At 48.8% G+C, this 19,052-nt stretch overlaps 1 protein-coding gene across 1 annotated transcript in view; it reads right to left on the bottom strand.

The window, feature by feature from the left end:
- Positions 1-16,160, bottom strand: part of LOC311100464 (zinc finger matrin-type protein 4-like) — a gene marked incomplete at both ends in the record, with an annotated part of 55,335 nt that extends 39,175 nt beyond the window's left edge. Inside the window, 2 exons of the mRNA XM_084141384.1 lie at positions 13,736-13,828; positions 16,056-16,160. Coding sequence (XP_083997510.1) covers positions 13,736-13,828; positions 16,056-16,160 — 198 coding nt within the window. The remainder of the gene's footprint in view (positions 1-13,735; positions 13,829-16,055) is intronic.
- Positions 16,161-19,052: the final 2,892 nt, after the last annotated feature.

Genomic DNA, 19,052 nt, shown 5'->3' with positions numbered 1-19,052 from the left:
TGTGTGTGTGTGTGTGTGTATCTGTACACAAACAGTGTGATGTCTGTATATGTGTGTGTGTGTGTGTGTTTGTGTGTGTGTATCTGTACACAAACAGTGTGATGTCTGTATATGTGTGTTGCCTCATCCTCCCCCCAACAATAAACGTCCAATTAAACATGTTTATTTGTCTCGTTTCTCCTCTCCTCTCCCCTATCGTTTCTCCTCTCCTCTCCCTCTCCCCTATCGTTTCTCCTCTCCTCTCCCTCATCGTTTCTCCTCTCCCTCTCCCCTATGGTTTCTCCTCTCCTCTCCCTCTCCCCTATCGTTTCTCCTCTCCTCTCCCTCTCCCCTATCGTTTCTCCTCTCCTCTCCCTCTCCCCTATCGTTTCTCCTCTCCTCTCCCTCTCCCCTATCGTTTCTCCTCTCCTCTCCCTCTCCCCTATCGTTTCTCCTTTCCTCTCCCTCTCCCCTATCGTTTCTCCTCTCCCTCTCCCCTATCGTTTCTCCTCTCCTCTCCCTTTCCCCTATCGTTTCTCCTCTCCTCTCCCTCTCCCCTATCGTTTCTCCTCTCCTCTCCCTCTCCCCTATCGTTTCTCCTCTCCTCTCCCGCTCCCCTATCGTTTCTCCTCTCCTCTCCCTCTCCCCTATTGTTTCTCCTCTCCTCTCCCACATGAAGAAATACTACAGTGTATACTATGGTAGGAATATCATTGAGTGGGAGGAGGAGGTGGTGGTGGAGGGGGAGGTGGAGGGGGAGGAGGAGGGGGTGGTTGTCACGCCCTGACTTATGGGACTCTAGTATGTTGAGTCAGGGTGTGGAGTTCTATGTTGTTATTTCTATGTTCTCATTCTAGGTGTTGTATTTCTATGTTTGGCCGGGTGTGATTCCCAATCAGAGACAGCTGTTGCTCGTTGTCTCTGATTGGGGATCATACTTAGGCAGCCTGTTTGCAATCATTAGTTGTGGGATCTTGTTCCGTGTTAGAGGCTTGTATTGTGTTTAGCCTGAGGACTTCACGTTACGTTGTTTTGTTGTTTTGTTGGTGTGTTTATCGTTTGAATAAACATGTATGCATTTCACGCTGCGCCTTGGTCTGACCCATCCTTCAACGAATGTAACAGAAGATCCCACCAAACACGGACCAAGCAGCGTGCCCAGGAGCAGCAGACACCCTGGACACAGGTAGTGGAGCAGAGATCATGGACTTGGGGGGAGATAAGAGAGGATCTGGCCAAGCAGATGGAGGCCCTGAAAGGGATGAGGGTGGAGAAGGAGAGAGTAGCCGGTAGAGGACCCTGGGCGAAGGAGGAAGCCCAGGCAGGAGAGGAGAAACGGCGACCCAAGAGGACGTGGTTACGCCGAAAGCCTGAGAAGCAGCCCCAAGAACATTTTTTGGGGGGGCACACGGGGTGGTTGGCGGAGCCTGGGTTCAGAGCAGAGCCAACTCCCCGTACTCACGCTAGGAAGCGTGTGACCGTGCAGGCTCCGTGTTATGCGGAGCTACGCACTGTGTCGCCAGTGCGCGGCACAGTCCAGTGCGTCCTGTGCTAGCACCACTCACGTGCCTGCTCCTCGCACCAGACCAGTGGTGCGTGTTCCCAGTCCGGCCCGGCCTGTTCCTGTTCCTCGTACCAGACCAGTGGTGCGTGTTCCCAGTCCGGCCTGGCCCGTTCCTGTTCCTCGCACCAAGCCAGTGGTGCGTGTTCCCAGTCCGGCCCGGCCCTTGCCTGCTCCCCGCACCAAGCAAGTGGTGCGTGTCGCCAGTCCGGCCCGTTCCTGCTCTTCGCACCAGACCAGTGGTGCGTGTTCCCAGTCCGGCCCGGCCTGTTCCTGTTCCTCGTACCAGACTAGTGGTGCGTGTTCCCAGTCCGGCCCGGCCCTGTTCCTCGCACCAGGCCAGTGGTGCGTGTCGCCAGTCCGGTACGGCCCGTGCCTGCTCCTCGCACCAGACCTGTGGTGCGTGTCTCGAGTTCGGCCCGGCCTGTGCCTGCTCCTCGCACCAGACCAGTGGTGCGTGTTCCCAGTCCGGCCCGGCCCGTTCCTGCTCCTCGCACCAGGCCAGTGGTGCATGTCGCCAGTCCGGCCCGGCCCGTTCCTGTTCCACCGGTGCCTGGTCCAGCACCGGTCAGCTGCTCCACTCCGGAGCCAGAGCAGTCCGCTCCACCGGTGCCTGATCCAGCTCCGGTCAGCTGCTCCACTCCGGAGCCAGAGCAGTCCGCTCCACCGGGGTCAAGTCCAGCTCCGGTCAGCAACTCCACTCAGGAGCCAGAGCAGTCCGCTCCACCGGTGCACAGTCCAGCTCCGGTCAGCAGCTCCACTCCGGAGCCAGAGTAGTACGCTCCACCGGTGCCTAGTCCAGCTCCAGTCAGCAGCTCCAGTCCGGAGCCAGAGCAGTCCGCTCCACCGGTGCCCAGTTCAGCTCCAGTCAGCGGCTCCAGTCCAGACCCAGACGTCAGCCCCTCTCCAGGTTCGGGGTCTCCCACACCAGGGTCCAGACAGGGCTTGGTACATCGTGGGAGGAAGGAGAGGGGAAGCAGCGCGACGAGGTCCAGACCAGACCAGGGGCGCAACGGGGAGGCTGAGAGAATGTGGTCGTCACGCCCGGAGCCTCCGTTATGTCAGGTTTGTGCGGTCGGAGTCCGCACCTTTGGGGGGGGGGGGGGGGGGTACTGTTCTCCTTTTTTCTTCCTCAACTTGATTTGATTAAAACAAACTTTCATTGATTTAAAATGTAAAGAAGTAAAGTAAAAAAAATACTTAATAATATTAATAAAAATAGAGGAGGGGTTGGGTAAAGGATACGAACCTGGTTTAGGGTAAAGGTTTAAAGGGAAGGGTTGGGTTGGGAATAGGACACAAACCTGGTTAAGGGTAAGGGTGTCACGACTTCCGCCGAGGCTGCCTCCCCTCCTTGTTCGGGCAGGTTTCGGCGTTCGTCGTCACCGGCTTACTAGCTACTGCCGCTCCCATTCTCATCACTCCACTTGTTTTGTCTTGTCAATCACACACACCTGATGTTCATCCCCTAATTAGTCTGTGTATAAGTGTTCCTCCACCTCTGGCCTGCTGGCTCCCCTACCTCTGCGGAAGCACAGTTCCCGCTCAGCCCAGTCAAACCTGTTCGCTGCTCTGGCACCCCAATGGTGGAACAAGCTCCCTCACGACGCCAGGACAGCGGAGTCACTCACCACCTTCCGGAGACATTTGAAACCCCACCTCTTTAAGGAATACCTGGGATAGGATAAAGTAATCCTTCTACCCCACCCCACCCCCCCCCCCCCCCCCCCCCCATAAAAAAAAAAAAAAGTGGTTATCCCACTGGCTATAAGGTGAATGCACCAATTTGTAAGTCGCTCTGGATAAGAGCGTCTGCTAAATGACGTAAATGTAAATGTAAAATGTTCCCTCTGCCCCCTTGTCTTTGTGAGTGATTGTTCTATGTGGGAGGAGAGTAGCTCGGTTGAGATACCCTCTCATTTATTTTGCCAGGGTTGATTTTCCCCTGTGTCATTACATTTATTGTATTTTCTGAGACTGTGTTTGGTCAGGGAGGATTGTTTCCCCTGTACCTGTTTCGATTGCCGCTGTAGGCGCATTGTAGGCCTCCCGAGTGGTCTAAGGCACTGCATCCCAATGCTAGCTGTGCCACTAGAGATCCTGGTTCAAATCCAGGCTCTGTCGTAGCCGGCCGCGACCGGGAGACCCATGGGGCAGCGCACAATTGGCCCAGCGTCGTCCAGGGTAGGGGAGGGAATGGCCGGCAGGGATGTAGCTCAGTTGGTAGAGCATGGCGTTTGCAACGCCAGGGTTGTGGGTTCGATTCCCACGGGGGGCCAGTATGAAAAATATATATATATTGTATGCACTCACTAACTGTAAGTTGCTCTGGATAAGAGTGTCTGCTAAATGACGTAAATGTAATGTATGTCTGGAAGGAATAAATCTGCATCTGGTTATTTTACTCATGCGCCTGACTCCGTCCATCATTCACCACAGAATCACTCACACGCTGATATGGAGTCAGCAGGAGAAAACCACATGCCTGGAGTCGTGGCAAGGGTCCAGGAGCATTCCACGATGCTGGCCAGCTTGGGGGAAGCGATGGATTGGGTTCTTCAGGTCGTCCAATGCCTGGAGAGGAGAGGACCTGATCTGTCGAGACCAGCTGACCAACCGGATCCAGCCACCTACACCCCAGCACCCGGAGGGATCCAGATATCCCGTGGTTAGCCCTTCACAACCCCGATTTCTCATGGCCGCAGGGGGTTCTTACGGGGTGGTCGCGAGAGTGTCCGGGTAGGTGTCTAGGTGTTTCCGTTGGTGCAACCACGTCGGAAAGTCCAGACGGTACCCCCACCGTGCGCATTCCCCCCAAATACCATGATCTGGAGCTCGCGTTTTCCAAGACGCAGGCGACTAAATTACCACGTCATCGGGAGGGGGATTGCGCGATAAACCTTCGGGTAGACGCTGTACCTCCCAGGAGTCATGTGTATCCCCTGTCGCAGGCTAAAATGGAGGCTATGGAGACATACGTCACCGAGTCCCTGGGCCAGGGGTATATACAGTGAGGGAAAAAAGTATTTGATCCCCTGCTGATTTTGTATGTTTGCCCACTGACAAAGAAATGATCAGTCTATAATTTTAATGGTAGGTTTATTTGAACAGTGAGAGACAGAATTACAACAAAAAAATCCAGAAAAACGCATGTCAAAAATGTTAGAAATTGATTTGCATTTTAATGAGGGAATTAAGTATTTGACCCCCTCTCAATCAGAAAGATTTCTGGCTCCCAGGTGTCTTTTATACAGGTAACGAGCTGAGATTAGGAGCACACTCTTAAAGGGAGTGCTCCTAATCTCAGCTTGTTACCTGTATAAAAGACACCTGTCAGAAGCAATCAATCAATCAGATTCCAAACTCTCCACCATGGCCAAGACCAAAGAGCTCTCCAAGGATGTCAGGGACAAGATTGTAGACCTACACAAGGCTGGAATGGGCTACAAGACCATCGCCAAGCAACTTGGTGAGAAGGTGACAACAGTTGGTGCGATTATTCGCAAATGGAAGAAACACAAAATAACTGTCAATCTCCCTCGACCTGAGGCTCCATGCAAGATCTCACCTCGTGGAGTTGCAATGATCATGAGAACGGTGAGGAATCAGCCCAGAACTTCACGGGAGGATCTTGTCAATGATCTCAAGGCAGCTGGGACCATAGTCACCAAGAAAACAATTGGTAACACACTACGCCGTGAAGGACTGAAATCCTGCAGCGCCCGCAAGGTCCCCCTGCTCAAGAAAGCACATATACAGGGTCGTCTGAAGTTTGCCAATGAACATCTGAATGATTCAGAGGAGAACTGGGTGAAAGTGTTGTGGTCAGATGAGACCAAAATCGAGCTCTTTGGCATCAACTCAACTCGCCGTGTTTGGAGGAGGAGGAATAATGCCTATGACCCCAAGAACACCATCCCCACCGTCAAACATGGAGGTGGAAACATTATGCTTTGGGGGTGGTTTTTCTGCTAAGGGGACAGGACAACTTCATCGCATCAAAGGGACGATGGACGGGGCCATGTACCGTCAAATCTTGGGTGAGAACCTCCTTCCCTCAGCCAGGGCATTGAAAATGGGTCGTGGATGGGTATTCCAGCATGACAATGACCCAAAACACACGGCCAAGACAACAAAGGAGTGGCTTAAGAATAAGCACATTAAGGTCCTGGAGTGGCCTAGCCAGTCTCCAGACCTTAATCCCACAGAAAATCTGTGGAGGGAGCTGAAGGTTCGAGTTCCAAAAGTCAGCCTCGAAACCTTAATGACTTGGAGAAGATCTGCAAAGAGGAGTGGAACAAAATCCCTCCTGAGATGTGTGCAAACCTGGTGGCAAACTACAAGAAACGTCTGACCTCTGTGATTGCCAACAAGGGTTTTGCCACCAAGTACTAAGTCATGTTTTGCAGAGGGGTCAAATACTTATTTCCCTCATTAAAATGCAAATCAATTCATACATTTTTTTACATGCGTTTTTCTGGATTTTTGTAGTTGTTATTCTGTCTCTCACTGTTAAAATAAACCTACCATTAAAATTATAGACTGATCATCTCTTTGTCAGTGGACAAACGTACAAAATCAGCAGGGGTTCAAATACTTTTTTCCCCTCACTGTACGTCCCTCCACTTCACCTGCTTCCTCGAGTTTCTTCTTTGTGAAGAAAGATGGCGGTTTACGCCCTTGCATTGATTATCGACCACTGAACAAGGTGACAATACGATTTAGTTATCCTCTTCCCCTCATTCCTTCAGTGATTGAGTCAGTGCATGGGGCCCGCTTCTTCTCGAAATTAGATCTTAGGAGTGCCTACAACCTGGTGCATATTCGGGAAGGGGATGAGTGGAAAACAGCATTCAGCACAACCTCGGGGCATTATGAGTACCTGGTGATGCCCTACGGTTTGATGAATGCTCCATCCGTCTTCCAGTCCTTTATGAACGAGGTGTTTCGGGACATGCTTGGTCGCGGTGTGGTGGTCTACATCGATGATATCCTGGTGTATTCTGCTACGCGCGCCGAGCATGTGTCCCTCGTTCGCAAGGTACTGGTCCGACTGCTGGAGAATTACCTTTATGCCAAGGCAGAAAAGTGTGAGTTTCCTTCCTCGGTTACCACCTTACTACCTCAGGTGTGGAGATGGAGAGAGATCGAATTTCAGCTGTGCATAATTGGCCAACTCCAACAGCGGTTAAGGAGGTGCAGCACTTCCTTGGCTTTGCCAACTACTATCGGAGGTTTATCCGGGGCTTTGGCAAGGTCGCAGCTCCCATTATCTCCTTGTTGAAGGGTGGGCCGTCCCGGCTCCGCTGGTTTGCTGAGGCTGACCTGGCCTTCAGTAGACTGCGGGGTCTGTTCACCTTAGCCCCGGTACTGGCCCACCCTGATCCATCACTACCGTTCATAGTGGAGGTGGATGCGTCCAAGGTAGGGATAGGCGCTGTCCTGTCTCAACGCTCGGGCACGCCACCCAAGCTCCGCCTCTGTGCCTTCTTCTCTAAGAAGCTCAGCTCGGCAGAGCAGAACTACGGCATTGGTGATCAGGAGCTGCTGGCTGTTGTCTGAGCTTTGACCGTGTGGAGGCATTGGCTCGAAGGGGCGAAACACCCTTTCCTTGTCTGGACAGACCACCGTAACCTGGAGTACATCTGGGCAGTGAGGAGGCTGAATCCTCGCTAGGCCAGGTGGGCCCTGTTCTTCACCCGGTTTGATTTCACACTATCATACATTCCAGGTACGAAGAACGTGAAGGCAGACGCACTGTCCCGGCTGTATGACACAGAGGAGAGGCCCAGAGACAAAACCCCCATACTCCTGGCCTCCTGCATCGTGGCGCTGGTAGTATGGGCGATGGACGCACAGATCCATCTCCACCTCAGTGTCCAGCTGGGCTGCGGTACGTGCCTGCTCTTATCCGTGATCGTTTGATCTACAGGGCACACGTCATCCTCCTCTGGTCACCCAAGTATCGGTCATACAGTGCGCTGCCTGACCGATAAATACTGGTGGCCTACCTTGGCTAAGGACGTGAGGGTGTACGTCTCCTCCTGCTCGGTGTGCGCCCAGAGTAAGGCACCTAGGCACCTCCCAGGGGGTAAGTTGCAACCATTACCAGTTCCACAACAACAATGGTCTCATCTAAGTATTGATTTTCTTACTGATTTTCCCCTCTCCCAAGGTAACACCGCCATCCTGGTCGTTGTGGACCGCTTTTCAAAGTCCTGCCGCCTCCTTCCTCTGCCTGGTCTCCCCACGGCCCTACAAACTGCGGAGGCCCTGTTTACTCACGTCTTCCGGCACTACGGGGTACCAGAGGATATAGTGTCTGACCGAGGTCTCCAGTTCACGTCTAGGGTCTGGAAGGCGTTCATGGAACGTATGGGGGTCTCGGTCAGCCTGACCTCTGGATTCCACCCCGAGAGTAATGGGCAGGTGGAAAGCGTTAATCAAGATGTGGGTAGGTTCCTGCGGACCTACTGCCAGGACCAGCCGGGGGAGTGGTCTGTGTTCTTGCCATAGGCAGAATATGCCCAGAACTCTCTCCGCCACTCCGCCACTCCTCCACTAAACCTAACACCCTTCCAATATGTTTTAGGTTAGCAACCGGTTCTGGCACCGTGGCACCAGAGCCAGACCGAGGCTCCTGCGGTGGATGACTGGTTTCGGCCCGAGGAGGAGACTTGGGATGCTGCCCACATTCACCTCCAGCGCGCCGTGTGTCGTCAGAAGGCCAACGCTGACCGCCACCGCAGGGAGGCCCCGGTCTTTGTCCTGGGGGATCGGGTCTGGCTCTCGATCCGGAATCTTCCCCTCCGCATGCCCTGCCGGAAGCTGAGCCGGCGGTTTGTGGGGCCGTTTAAAGTCCTGAGGAGGAAAAACGAGGTCACATACAGGTTATTACTTCCCCCTGATTACCGTATTAACCCCTCGTTTCATGTGTCTCTCCTCAGGCCGGTGGTGGCTGGTCCGTTTCAGGAGTCTGAGGTGCGGGAGGTCCCTCCACCTCCTTTGGACATCGAGGGGGCCCCGGCGTACTCGGTCCATTCCATCCTGGATTCGAGGCGTCGGGTGAGGGGCCTTCAATACCTCGTGGAGTGGGAGGGGTACGGTCCGGAGGAACGGTGCTGGGTCCCGGAAAGGGACATCCTCGATCCCTCCCTGTTGTGGGATTTCCACCGTCGCCATCCGGCTCGCCCTGCTCCGCGTCCTCCTGGCCGTTCCCGAGGCCGGGGTCGGCGCGCTGCTGGAGCCGCGCGTCTTGGGGGGGGGGGGGGGGGGGTACTGTCACGACTTCCGCCGAGGCTGCCTCCCCTCCTTGTTCGATAAGGTTTTGGCGTTCGTCGTCACCGGCTTACTAGCTACTGCCGCTCCCATTCTCATCACTCCACTTGTCTTGTCTTGTCAATCACACACATCTGGTGCTCATCCCCTAATTAGTCTGTGTATAAGTGTTCCCTCTGCCCCCTTGTCTTTGTGAGTGATTGTTCTATGTGGGAGCAGAGTAGCTCGGTTGAGATACTCTCTCATTTATTTTGCCAGGGTTGATTTTCCCCTGTGTCATTACATTTATTGTATTTTCTGAGACTGTGTTTGGTCAGGGAGGATTGTTTCCCCTGTACCTGTTTCGATTGCCGTTGTAGGCGCATTGTATGTCTGGAAGGAATACATCTGCATCCGGTTATTTTACTCCTGCGCCTGACTCCGTCCATCATTCACCACAAATGTTTTAGGTTTAAAGGGAAGGGTTGGGCAGAGGATACGAACCTGGTTTTGGGTAAAGGTTTAAAGGGAAGTGTTGGGAATAGGATACGAACCTGGTTTAGGGTAAGGTTTAAAGAGAAGGGTTGGGCAGAGGATATGAACCTGGTTTAGGGTAAAGGTTTAAAGAGAAGGGTTGGGTAGAGGATACGAACCTGGTTTAAGGTTTAAATGGAAGGGTTGGGAATAGGATACGAACCCGGTTTAGAGTAAGGGGTCTTGGGTTGTGGGAAGGGGTAAATAACTTGATTAAAAATAGAAAGTAGGGGATGGAAACTTATTCTTTAGGATACTGGGAGGGGAGTGGTGGTTTGTGATTTTTGAAAAGTGGATTCATGGTTGTAGTTATTGTTGATATTGTTTGTGTTTCCATTGAGCTCTGTTTAAAAAAAAAAAAAAAAACGTACAGTGCAGAAAAAAACGGTGTTTGTTAAAATGTCTGCTTCTATTGTCTGCTTCTATTCTAGTGTGTTTATGTACGTGGGGAGTCTGTATGAAATCTTTTTGATGGTTTTTAATGGTCTGAGGTTGTCTGACATGAGACCTCCCCACGTTACATCAGGCTGGTGTAGCATATTCAAATAGCGGCTGGATGTAGCTCTGGTACACTGATGGCTGTTCCTGGGGAGGCACCTCCTTTTCTTCTGCAGAGTACCCTCGGGTGGTTCAGGTGCTTCCTTCCGTCGTTCTCCAGGCACTCTATGTGAGCACTCATCTGGAATGCCTGTCCATACAGTTTAAGGTGCACTTGCTTTGTCTTTTTTGAGGTGCCTGGAGACGAGGACGCACTGGGTCTTCAGGGGGTTGAGCTTGACCCGCCACAAATTGGCCCAGTTCTCGATCTCTGGGCCCAATAACAGAGATCGTCTCCGAACTGGGCCACTTGTCCCTCTCTTGGGTAATAAATATCACAGACGTACATTAAAAACAGGAGAGGACTGAGGGCGGAGCCTTGGGGTAATCCCACCTCTGGAGAGAACCTGAATGATGTGGCTTCTCCTGCCCTCACCGCTATCTCCCGCTGATTTAAAACGCTGTTATAGGGAACACAATATACGGTATTTACATTTTTTTTTTTTTTTTTATGTCACCTTTATTTAACCAGGTAAGCCAGTTGAGGACAAGTTCTCATTGACAACTGTGACCTGGCCAAGATAAAGCAAAGCAGTGCGATAAAAACAACAACACAGAGTTACATATGGGGTAAACAAAACATAAAGTCAAAAATACAAACAGAAAATATATATACAGTGTGTGCGAATGCAGTAAGTTATGGAGGTAAGGCAATAAATAGGCCATAGTGCAAAATAGTTACAATTTCGTATTAACACTGGAATGATAGATGTGCAAAAGATGATGTGCAAATAGAGATACTGGGCTGCAGATTAGCAAAATAAATAACAATATGGGGATGAGGTAGTTGGGTGGGCTAATTTCAGAATGGCTGTGTACAGGTGCAGTGATCGGTAAGCTACTCTGACAACGGATGCTTAAAATTAGTGAGGGAGATAAGAGTCTCCAGCTTCAGAGATTTTTGCAGTTCGTTCCAGTCATTGGCAGCAGAGAACTGGAAGGAATGGAGTGTTGGCTTTGGGGATGACCAGTGAGATATACCTGCTGGAGCGCAGACTACGGGTGGGTGTTGCTATGGTGACCAGTGAGCTAAGGTAAGACGGGGATTTGCCTAGCAGTGATTTATAGATGGCCTGGAGCCAGTAGGTTTGGCGACGAATATGTAGTGAGGGCCAGCTAACAAGAGCGTACAGGTCACAATGGTGGGTAGTATATGGGGCTTTGGTGACAAAACAGATGACACTGTGATAGACTACATCCAATTTGCTGTCACAGCACAACATTCTGTCACAGCAATTTGCAATACTTGACATTTACTGTAGGTTTCTCACTTACAGGAGGCACAAATTGGGACATGGGGGAGGGGAATGGGCAGGGTAATTGCATTTATTGTGAGGATAGTGAAGCTCGGTTGAACTCCTTGTATTTTGTATCGCCGGGTTATTTTCCCCGTGTGCCTTGTTGGTTCCAGTGCGCCTGTTACTGCATAACTCTGTACTCCGGAATAAATCCTGTTATTCTGTGATTTACCCTGCTGCGCCTGACTCCTTCAAATCACCCATCACAGAGAGAGTGAGAGAAAGAAAGAGAGAGAGAAAGAAAGAAAGACACCGACAAAAGGTGCCATTCCAGAGCTGTATATACTAAAAAGAGGATGAAGTCACCTAAAATGCATCATTTATTTTTCATTCAAGTTTCCAGTGACACTTCTAGTAACATCATTACTGACGTAAAGCATGTGAAGTGTGTGTGCGCCCTGAGTGTGTGACATCATTACTGATGAAGTGTAAGCCAGTTTGTGTGTGTGTGTGTGTGTGAGCCACCACTCCTGTGAAGCACTATCCACTGGGAGCAGCATTCACAGTGACCGTGTCCGAATATATGTACTTGCGTGCTAAACAGTGGTAATTTAAGGTACGTTTTATACTGTGTGAAATTTCAGTATGCTTTAAATGCCAGGTTCTCATACTCATTTTGGCTTTTCATCTAGTAGAATTTGCTACACACTATTGAGGAAGAGAATCGTATTTCGAGACCCACGTGTGTCTGACAACAGCTGATAATCAGTTGAGGGGACACGCTGTACCAAAATGGAATCAATACTACTGCGCATTAGATGAGGCATTCTCAGTATGATGAGTCTAGTATGCTGTAATTTATTTGTTGCTTACTGCATTAGTTTTTACTAAACAGTACATTCTAAATAGTATATGGTACAATTAGTACAGAGTATGCCGTTTAAGTAAGTCAAGATAGATTTTGGACACGGCCACTGTGCCAGTGACGTCACTCCTGTGTAGCATTAGCAAGGAGTATATGAGTCACACTGACGCTCTAGGAGTACTTCCGTCACTCCATTCACTACACATATGGATGTGCATATGTGTGTACGTGTGTGTGTGTGTGTGTGTGTGTGTGTGTGTGTGTGTGTGTGTAGGATAAACGGACGGACGGATTGAAGGGGGGGAAAGCCTGAGGATATTGGCCCTCTCTCTCTCTCTCTCTCTCTCAAACACACACAAACACACATATACGCACTCACACACGCCTGGAGTACCTCCATGATGTCCTCTCCTCTGGCACAGAGTTAGTTTGATCAGCTCTATTTTTCCACCAGCTGTGTCCTCAAGGTGTGTGTGTGTATGTGTGTGTGTCCTTGAGGAGAGTCTAGTAAATGGAGCAGTCCCTCTCAGAAGTACACACACACACACACACACACACACAGACACAGACACAGACACAGACACAGACACAGACACAGACACAGACACAGACACCCCCCAACTATTTCCCTAATGAGCTACTTGAGAGCAGGAGAGAAGAGAGGACAGATGATGATGAAGAAGGCAGATGAAGGGAAACTAGGAGAGGAAGAGAGCAGGGTAAAGGGGATAAAATGGAAAATTAAATATTAAACTGTTTACGTGTTTACAGTAAGTGTCCCTCCTGTTATGTGAGAAAGTTGAATAATCTTGGGGGGCTAATGTTGTTGTTGCCTATTATCTGTCTAGAGGTCTGCTGGTAGGAGACACTGGTAATGTGTCAACAAGATCTCAAAATTTCACTTAGAAATTCACAGTCTTTTTTTAACCATTAATTCTACGTGGTCACAGGGTTAATTCCGCGTGGTTACAGAGTTAAAACAGAAACAGGGTTACGTTTAGGTATTTATTCTGAGTGGTTAAGGTTAGGGCTATGGTTTGGGGAAGGCTTAAAACAAAATAATTAAAAACAACATGCTGTTTCCATCAAGTATCATAAAGTATTCTCCCGGCTTGCTAGAGCATTGTAAACTGCTGTGGTGCAGTGTTCAGAGCAGCACGCTTCCCCTCCAAGCATCATGAGTTTGCACCAGTGCTGGGCAATAGTTTTACATTTTTGGGGTCAGCGCCGAGGAAGGCATATATCGACGTTCGCAGGACCTTTTCAAACGTCCGAAATTGAAGAATATTTCTAGTGATCAGCCTGGTATGTGTTTGCCTGTATGTGTGTGTGTACATGTCTTTCTGTCTGCCTGTCTGTGTTTGTGTTGCCCAGTGCCTTCAGATTGGAGCACAGCTGCCAAACTCTCTATCTGCCTACTGCAGGCCATGGCAGGGGAGGTCACTGCACAACCTGTGTGTGTGTGTGTGTATGTGTGTGTGTGTGTTTCAGTGTGTGTGTGTGTGTGTGTGTATGTGATTCGGTGTGTGTGTGTGTGTGTGTGATTCGGTGTGTGTGATTCAGTGTGTATGTGTGTGTGTGTGTATGTGATTCGGTGTGTGTGTGATTTGCTGTGTGTGTGTGTGTGTGCGTGTGTGAGATTCGGTGTGTATGTGTGTGTGTGTGTATGTGATTCGGTGTGTGTGTGTGTGTGTGTGCACATACCGGGTTGTCTGGTCTCAGTCTCTTGGACGGTGGGCCTCCGTCTTCTGGATGTAACATGTAGAAGAGACGGACCTTATTGGCATGTTTCTTACTCTGAGAGAGAGAGAGAGAGAGAGAGAGAGAGAGAGAGAGAGAGAGAGAGAGAGAGAGAGAGAGAGAGAGAGAGAGAGAGGTATTATTTGCAAGTTTCTTTTCGTTCACTGCAGTGGTCAGTATTTCAACAGATATTCCATCTCTTCTCACCTGGATATACACTGCTCACGGGAACCAATTATAACCACCGGTTTGACCTCAGGACTAACCATTCAGAAACATTGCTACCTCACAGCGGGCCAATGAAACACATTGGTTTACCTCACAGCGGCAAATCAAAAACACTGTATGACCCTGTCATAAGCTGACTGAATCCCCAGTGACTTACATCAGAACCCATATCAGACCGTTATACAGGGGGGTGTACAGTATGTGTGTACGTGTGTTAGTCCGTGCGTGATTTAAACCGCCAGTATAGCTTTATGTGAAATGACAGTGGAACGTCCTTAAAGCTGATAACCTTCACATTTATGCAGAGCAATGAAAATGACTGGGTACCCACTGGGTACATAATGCGAAATAGATTACGGGTGTGTGTGTGTCATAGCTATCCATAAACCCATACTGATATCTCATTACATTGCCAAGCAGTCACATTCAGTCCCTGCTAATACCCAGCATTTGTGTGCCTATTCCTAAGGAGGCATGACTTCCATAGCAAGCATAAAGGTATTCTTCCATCTCCACAGTTACACAAAGACTACATTCATACTGTATGGCAGACTGGTTTGATATGGGCTGGAGAGAGAAGAGTGGAGATAGGGGAGCAGAGTGGTACTGTGTAGGATGGAGAGAGAAGAGTGGTGATAGGAGAGAGGGAGAAAAGAGGAGAGTGGTAGAGAGATAGGAGGGAAGTGGTGGGTGTAGGAGAGAGAGAGAGAGAGAGAGAGAGAGAGAGAGAGGAGGAGAGAGAGAGGGAGAGGAGGAGAGAGGGAGAGGAGGAGAGAGAGAGGGAGAGGAGGAGAGAGGGAGAGGAGGAGAGAGCTAAATAATGGTTGAAGTGGGAGATGGAAAGAGGGAACGAGTGGTAGGAAAGTGAGGGAGAAAGCAGGAAGGAGGGGGAAAGAGGTAGAGAAAAAGAGGAGAGAGCTGAGGAAGAAAAAGATAGAGAAATAGGTAGGTACAAAGATAGGTTGTGAAAGGTTGAATAAGGGAGGACTATAGTGAATGAAAGAGGGAAAGACTGATAGTGGTGGAGGAGAGAGGGAGAGACTGATAGTGGTGGAGGAGAGAGGGGGAGACTGATAGTGGTGGAGGAGAGAGGGAGAGACTGATAGTGGTGGAGGAGAGAGGGGGAGACTGATAGTGGTGGAGGAGAGAGGGAGAGACTGATAGTGGTGGAGGAGAGAGGGAGAGACTGATAGTGGTGGAGGAGAGAGGGGGAGACTGATAGTGGTGGAGGAGAGAGGGAGAGACTGATAGTGGTGGAGGAGAGAGGGAGAGACTGATAGTGGTGGAGGAGAGAGGGGGAGACTGATAGTGGTGGAGGAGAGAGGGGGAGACTGATAGTGGTGGAGGAGAGAGGGGGAGACTGATAGTGGTGGAGGAGAGAGGGAGAGACTGATAGTGGTGGAGGAGAGAGGGAGAGACTGATAGTGGTGGAGGAGAGAGGGAGAGACTGATAGTGGTAGAGAAGAGAGGGAGAGAGGAACAGGAGAGTATAAGTGGTGGATTGTGAAACTAACAACAGCAATGTGCGGTGAAGGGAGAGAGTGATCATGGAGAAATACAGAAAGAAAGAGGAGAGGGGAAGGTGGGAGGGAAAAAGAGAAGAGGGAAAAAATTGTACTAGGGACACACACACACACACACACACATACACACACCCTCCTGCATTGTGATGGACAGAGGAGCAGGCAGGGAGGCAGGCAGGGAGATGATGGTATTTGACTCCCAGGGGAAAGATCTAACAGGGCAGTGGAGCAGCATGACTGGACTGGACACAGGCATGTTATCACCCACTAGCAGCACTCCATTATCTATCCATCCATCCCTCCACCTGGCACTATCTTGCTCCCTCTCACAGTAACTCCCTGCACCACAGTCTCCCCTCTTGATTACCCCACACTCATACCCCCTGTCCTCCTCCTCTCTCTCAGGCCTCTTCCTCTCTCTCTGTGTGTGTGTGTGTGTGTGTGTGTGTGTGTGTGTGTGTGTGTGTGTGTGTGTGTGTGTGTGTGTGTGTGTGTGTGTGTGTGTGTGTGTGTGTGTGTTTGTGTAGACTCACCTCATAGTGTGCTGTGCGTTGCGACTCGGAGATGAGTTGGGCGTTACAGATGTTGCAGTAACTCTCTGTGAACAGTCCTCCTTCCACGACCCCAGCCGACTTCATCTTTAGACACACACACACACACACACACACACAGGATACAGTACATACACACAGTTAGTACACACCAAATCAGAATGTGTCAAAATCGGAATACTCTAGAACAAATTCAACTAAATTAGTCAGAAAACCAACTTCATTAGTCAGAAAAATACCAGGGCCCGTATGTATCAAGCATGCTGATTTAGGATCAGGGACCCTCTATCCATGTAAACAACTGCAAAACTGTGTACGCGACCAATACACTTTGATTTGATTTTAATATTAATTGTATCACAAGCATTGTATCAAATGCGTTGTAGATCAGTTGTACAACTTGATTGTGTACAGGGCCAGAGAGACCAACACATCCCTATGGGTCTATAAAACCCCTTTATTAGAGACAGGAATTAATGAGCTCTTGGACCTATCTGAATACCTTTTAAATCCATGGACCATAAACCTGTTAGAGTCAATAATGAGAGACTGATACAGTCCAAGTCTCAAATTACACCCTTATCCCCTTATAATGACTCTGGTCAAATATAGTGCACTACATAAGGAATAAGATGTCACACAGCATAGGGGATAGGGTGCCATTAGAGACAAAGACTAAGACAGGCACTAGTCTAACTGTATGTAGGGAACCGAGAGAAACAGAGAATACACACACACACACACACTAAGCCTCAATGTACAACTAGCTGCTGCACACACACACACACACACACACAGTATTGTACAACTAACCTTGTGGGGACATACAATTTAGTCCCATTCAAAATCCTATTTTCCCTAACCCCTAACCCTAAACCAAACCCTAACCCTAGCCCTAGCCCTAGCCCTAACATTAACCCTAACCTGAAAACCGAACCTTAACCATAAACCTAACCATAGCTCCTAACCCTAACACTAACCCTAAAACTAATTCTAACCCTAACACTAATTCTAACCTCAACCCTAATCCCAGAAATAGCATTTGCCTTGTGGGGACCAACAAAATGTCCCCAGTTGGTCACATTTTTGTTCGTTTAATACACACACACTTTCACACTATGCAATTAACCCTTCACTTCTCTTAGCTCTCAACACAGTAGAGTGGACCATCTCATGATTTAAAGCAACTTGTGAGAATTTAATCGAAGAGAATAAAATAGATCCTCATCCATTATCTAATTGAACATGTGGTCGACTCATTAACTCTTAGCTACTGCACTCAAATGTCATATCCTAAACACCTTGGGGGGGGGGGAACAATCTATATTCAGATAGATTTATGCTGTTTAGAACATACATTCTCTGTCATGTACTGTAGAATAGGAAATTATGTAGACATGTCAGTTCTATACATAACATTTCTACCTGCAATGTTCTGAACATTGGACGAGATACAGTAATGTAGTGATAGAAACACACTTATGAGAGAGGTGAAGGTAAGAAAGGTAAAGTTGACAACAATGACAAGCATCATTCTACTCCTGAGAGAATATATGCCAATCAAAGCATCTCTCACATTATGTAGTTAAATAACTTATATTGACTCTTGATTGACAGGCAGGATGCAACCAACCTGCAAATTAAACATTATAATTTAATATTTTCGTTAATTAAGATGACGTCACAAACTTCATAATCTGCCCAAATATCTCAACTCCTCCTGTGGGTATAACATGTTGCATGGAGGTCTGTCTGGGTAGACTGACTCATTTATGAAGGCAATCTGTGACGAGATTAATGCCTAGATAGTGGGAGAGAAAGGGGGGAGAGAGACAGCGAGAGAGAGAGAGGGAGGGAGAGCGAGAGAGGGAGGGAGAGAGACAGAGAGAGAGGGGGGAGAGAAAGGGCAGGAGGGGGAGAGAGACAGAGAAGGAGGGGGGAGAGAGTGGGCGGGTGAGAGAGAGATGGGGGAGACAGAGTGATGCTTGGAGAGGGAGGGGGGAGAGAGGGAGGAGGGAGAGACTGAAAAATGGAGAGCAAGAAGCATTAGATAGCTAGTGAGAGAAACAGAATCCTTCCCCTTGAATTCTGCTTTGCTAATCAGAGATGATGGAGCTCATTCAGAAACAAGTAATGTCTAGCAGGAAGGTCGGATGGCGCCATAACAACAAAAACAACAATCACAAATTATTTAAATAATTTAAACAACAAAAATGAGCTAAATACATGCTAATTGTCGTACCATCAGCAAAGATTGCTCAATTAATTGGTTAAATAACAACTAAAACAGCAGTGGAAGAGGAGAAGTCTGCCTGGGGCCTTGGGCATCTGGAGACTGAATGAACTATAATAGGATTCTGTTTCAAGACCACATCAACAGATTAACTCCTGACTGAACCGTCATACACTCGCACACTCGCACGCACACAAGTCCTGGGCACGCAAGCACACAAAGGCAGGCAGACGCACACACACACACATACACACCAGATGTCCCTTTTGTTCTGTCTGATAAATACTAAAAATATTGGTATTTTTTCACCACATTAAAATATTCATAGATATTAAATATTTCATATTTCATATTAATAATAGTGAGTGGCTACCCAGGGTATGTGTAGCGGTGGAAGAAACAGTATTTCTTTAGAGAGAGTGGAGATACGCTGCTTTATTCCACTGGGGAGATTCACACACTCAGTATCTGTACTTTAGTACAAAACAACTTTTCACCTTAAACGGTGTGAAATACTGACCATATCATTGCAAACAGTGGTTCCCAAACTTGTTCACTTTTGTGACCCATGAAAAACACAAGTTTGCCGACACCACCAAAAGATTTTGTAGGAAATAGGGTGCTTATCTAGGTGAGGTAATAAACTACATTTAAAAAGTATTGCACCTGTTGATGTCCATTTTATTTTTTGAAAGATGAAGAACTCAGTATAGCCTCTAATTTTGTGACCAACCAAACATACAAAA

The sequence above is a fragment of the Coregonus lavaretus genome, assembly GCF_964263955.1.
Source record: "Coregonus lavaretus genome assembly, chromosome: 25".
Lineage (NCBI taxonomy): Eukaryota > Metazoa > Chordata > Actinopteri > Salmoniformes > Salmonidae > Coregonus > Coregonus lavaretus.
The sequence above is the reverse complement of the archived record's forward strand: the minus strand, read 5'-3'. Positions and strand labels throughout refer to the sequence as shown.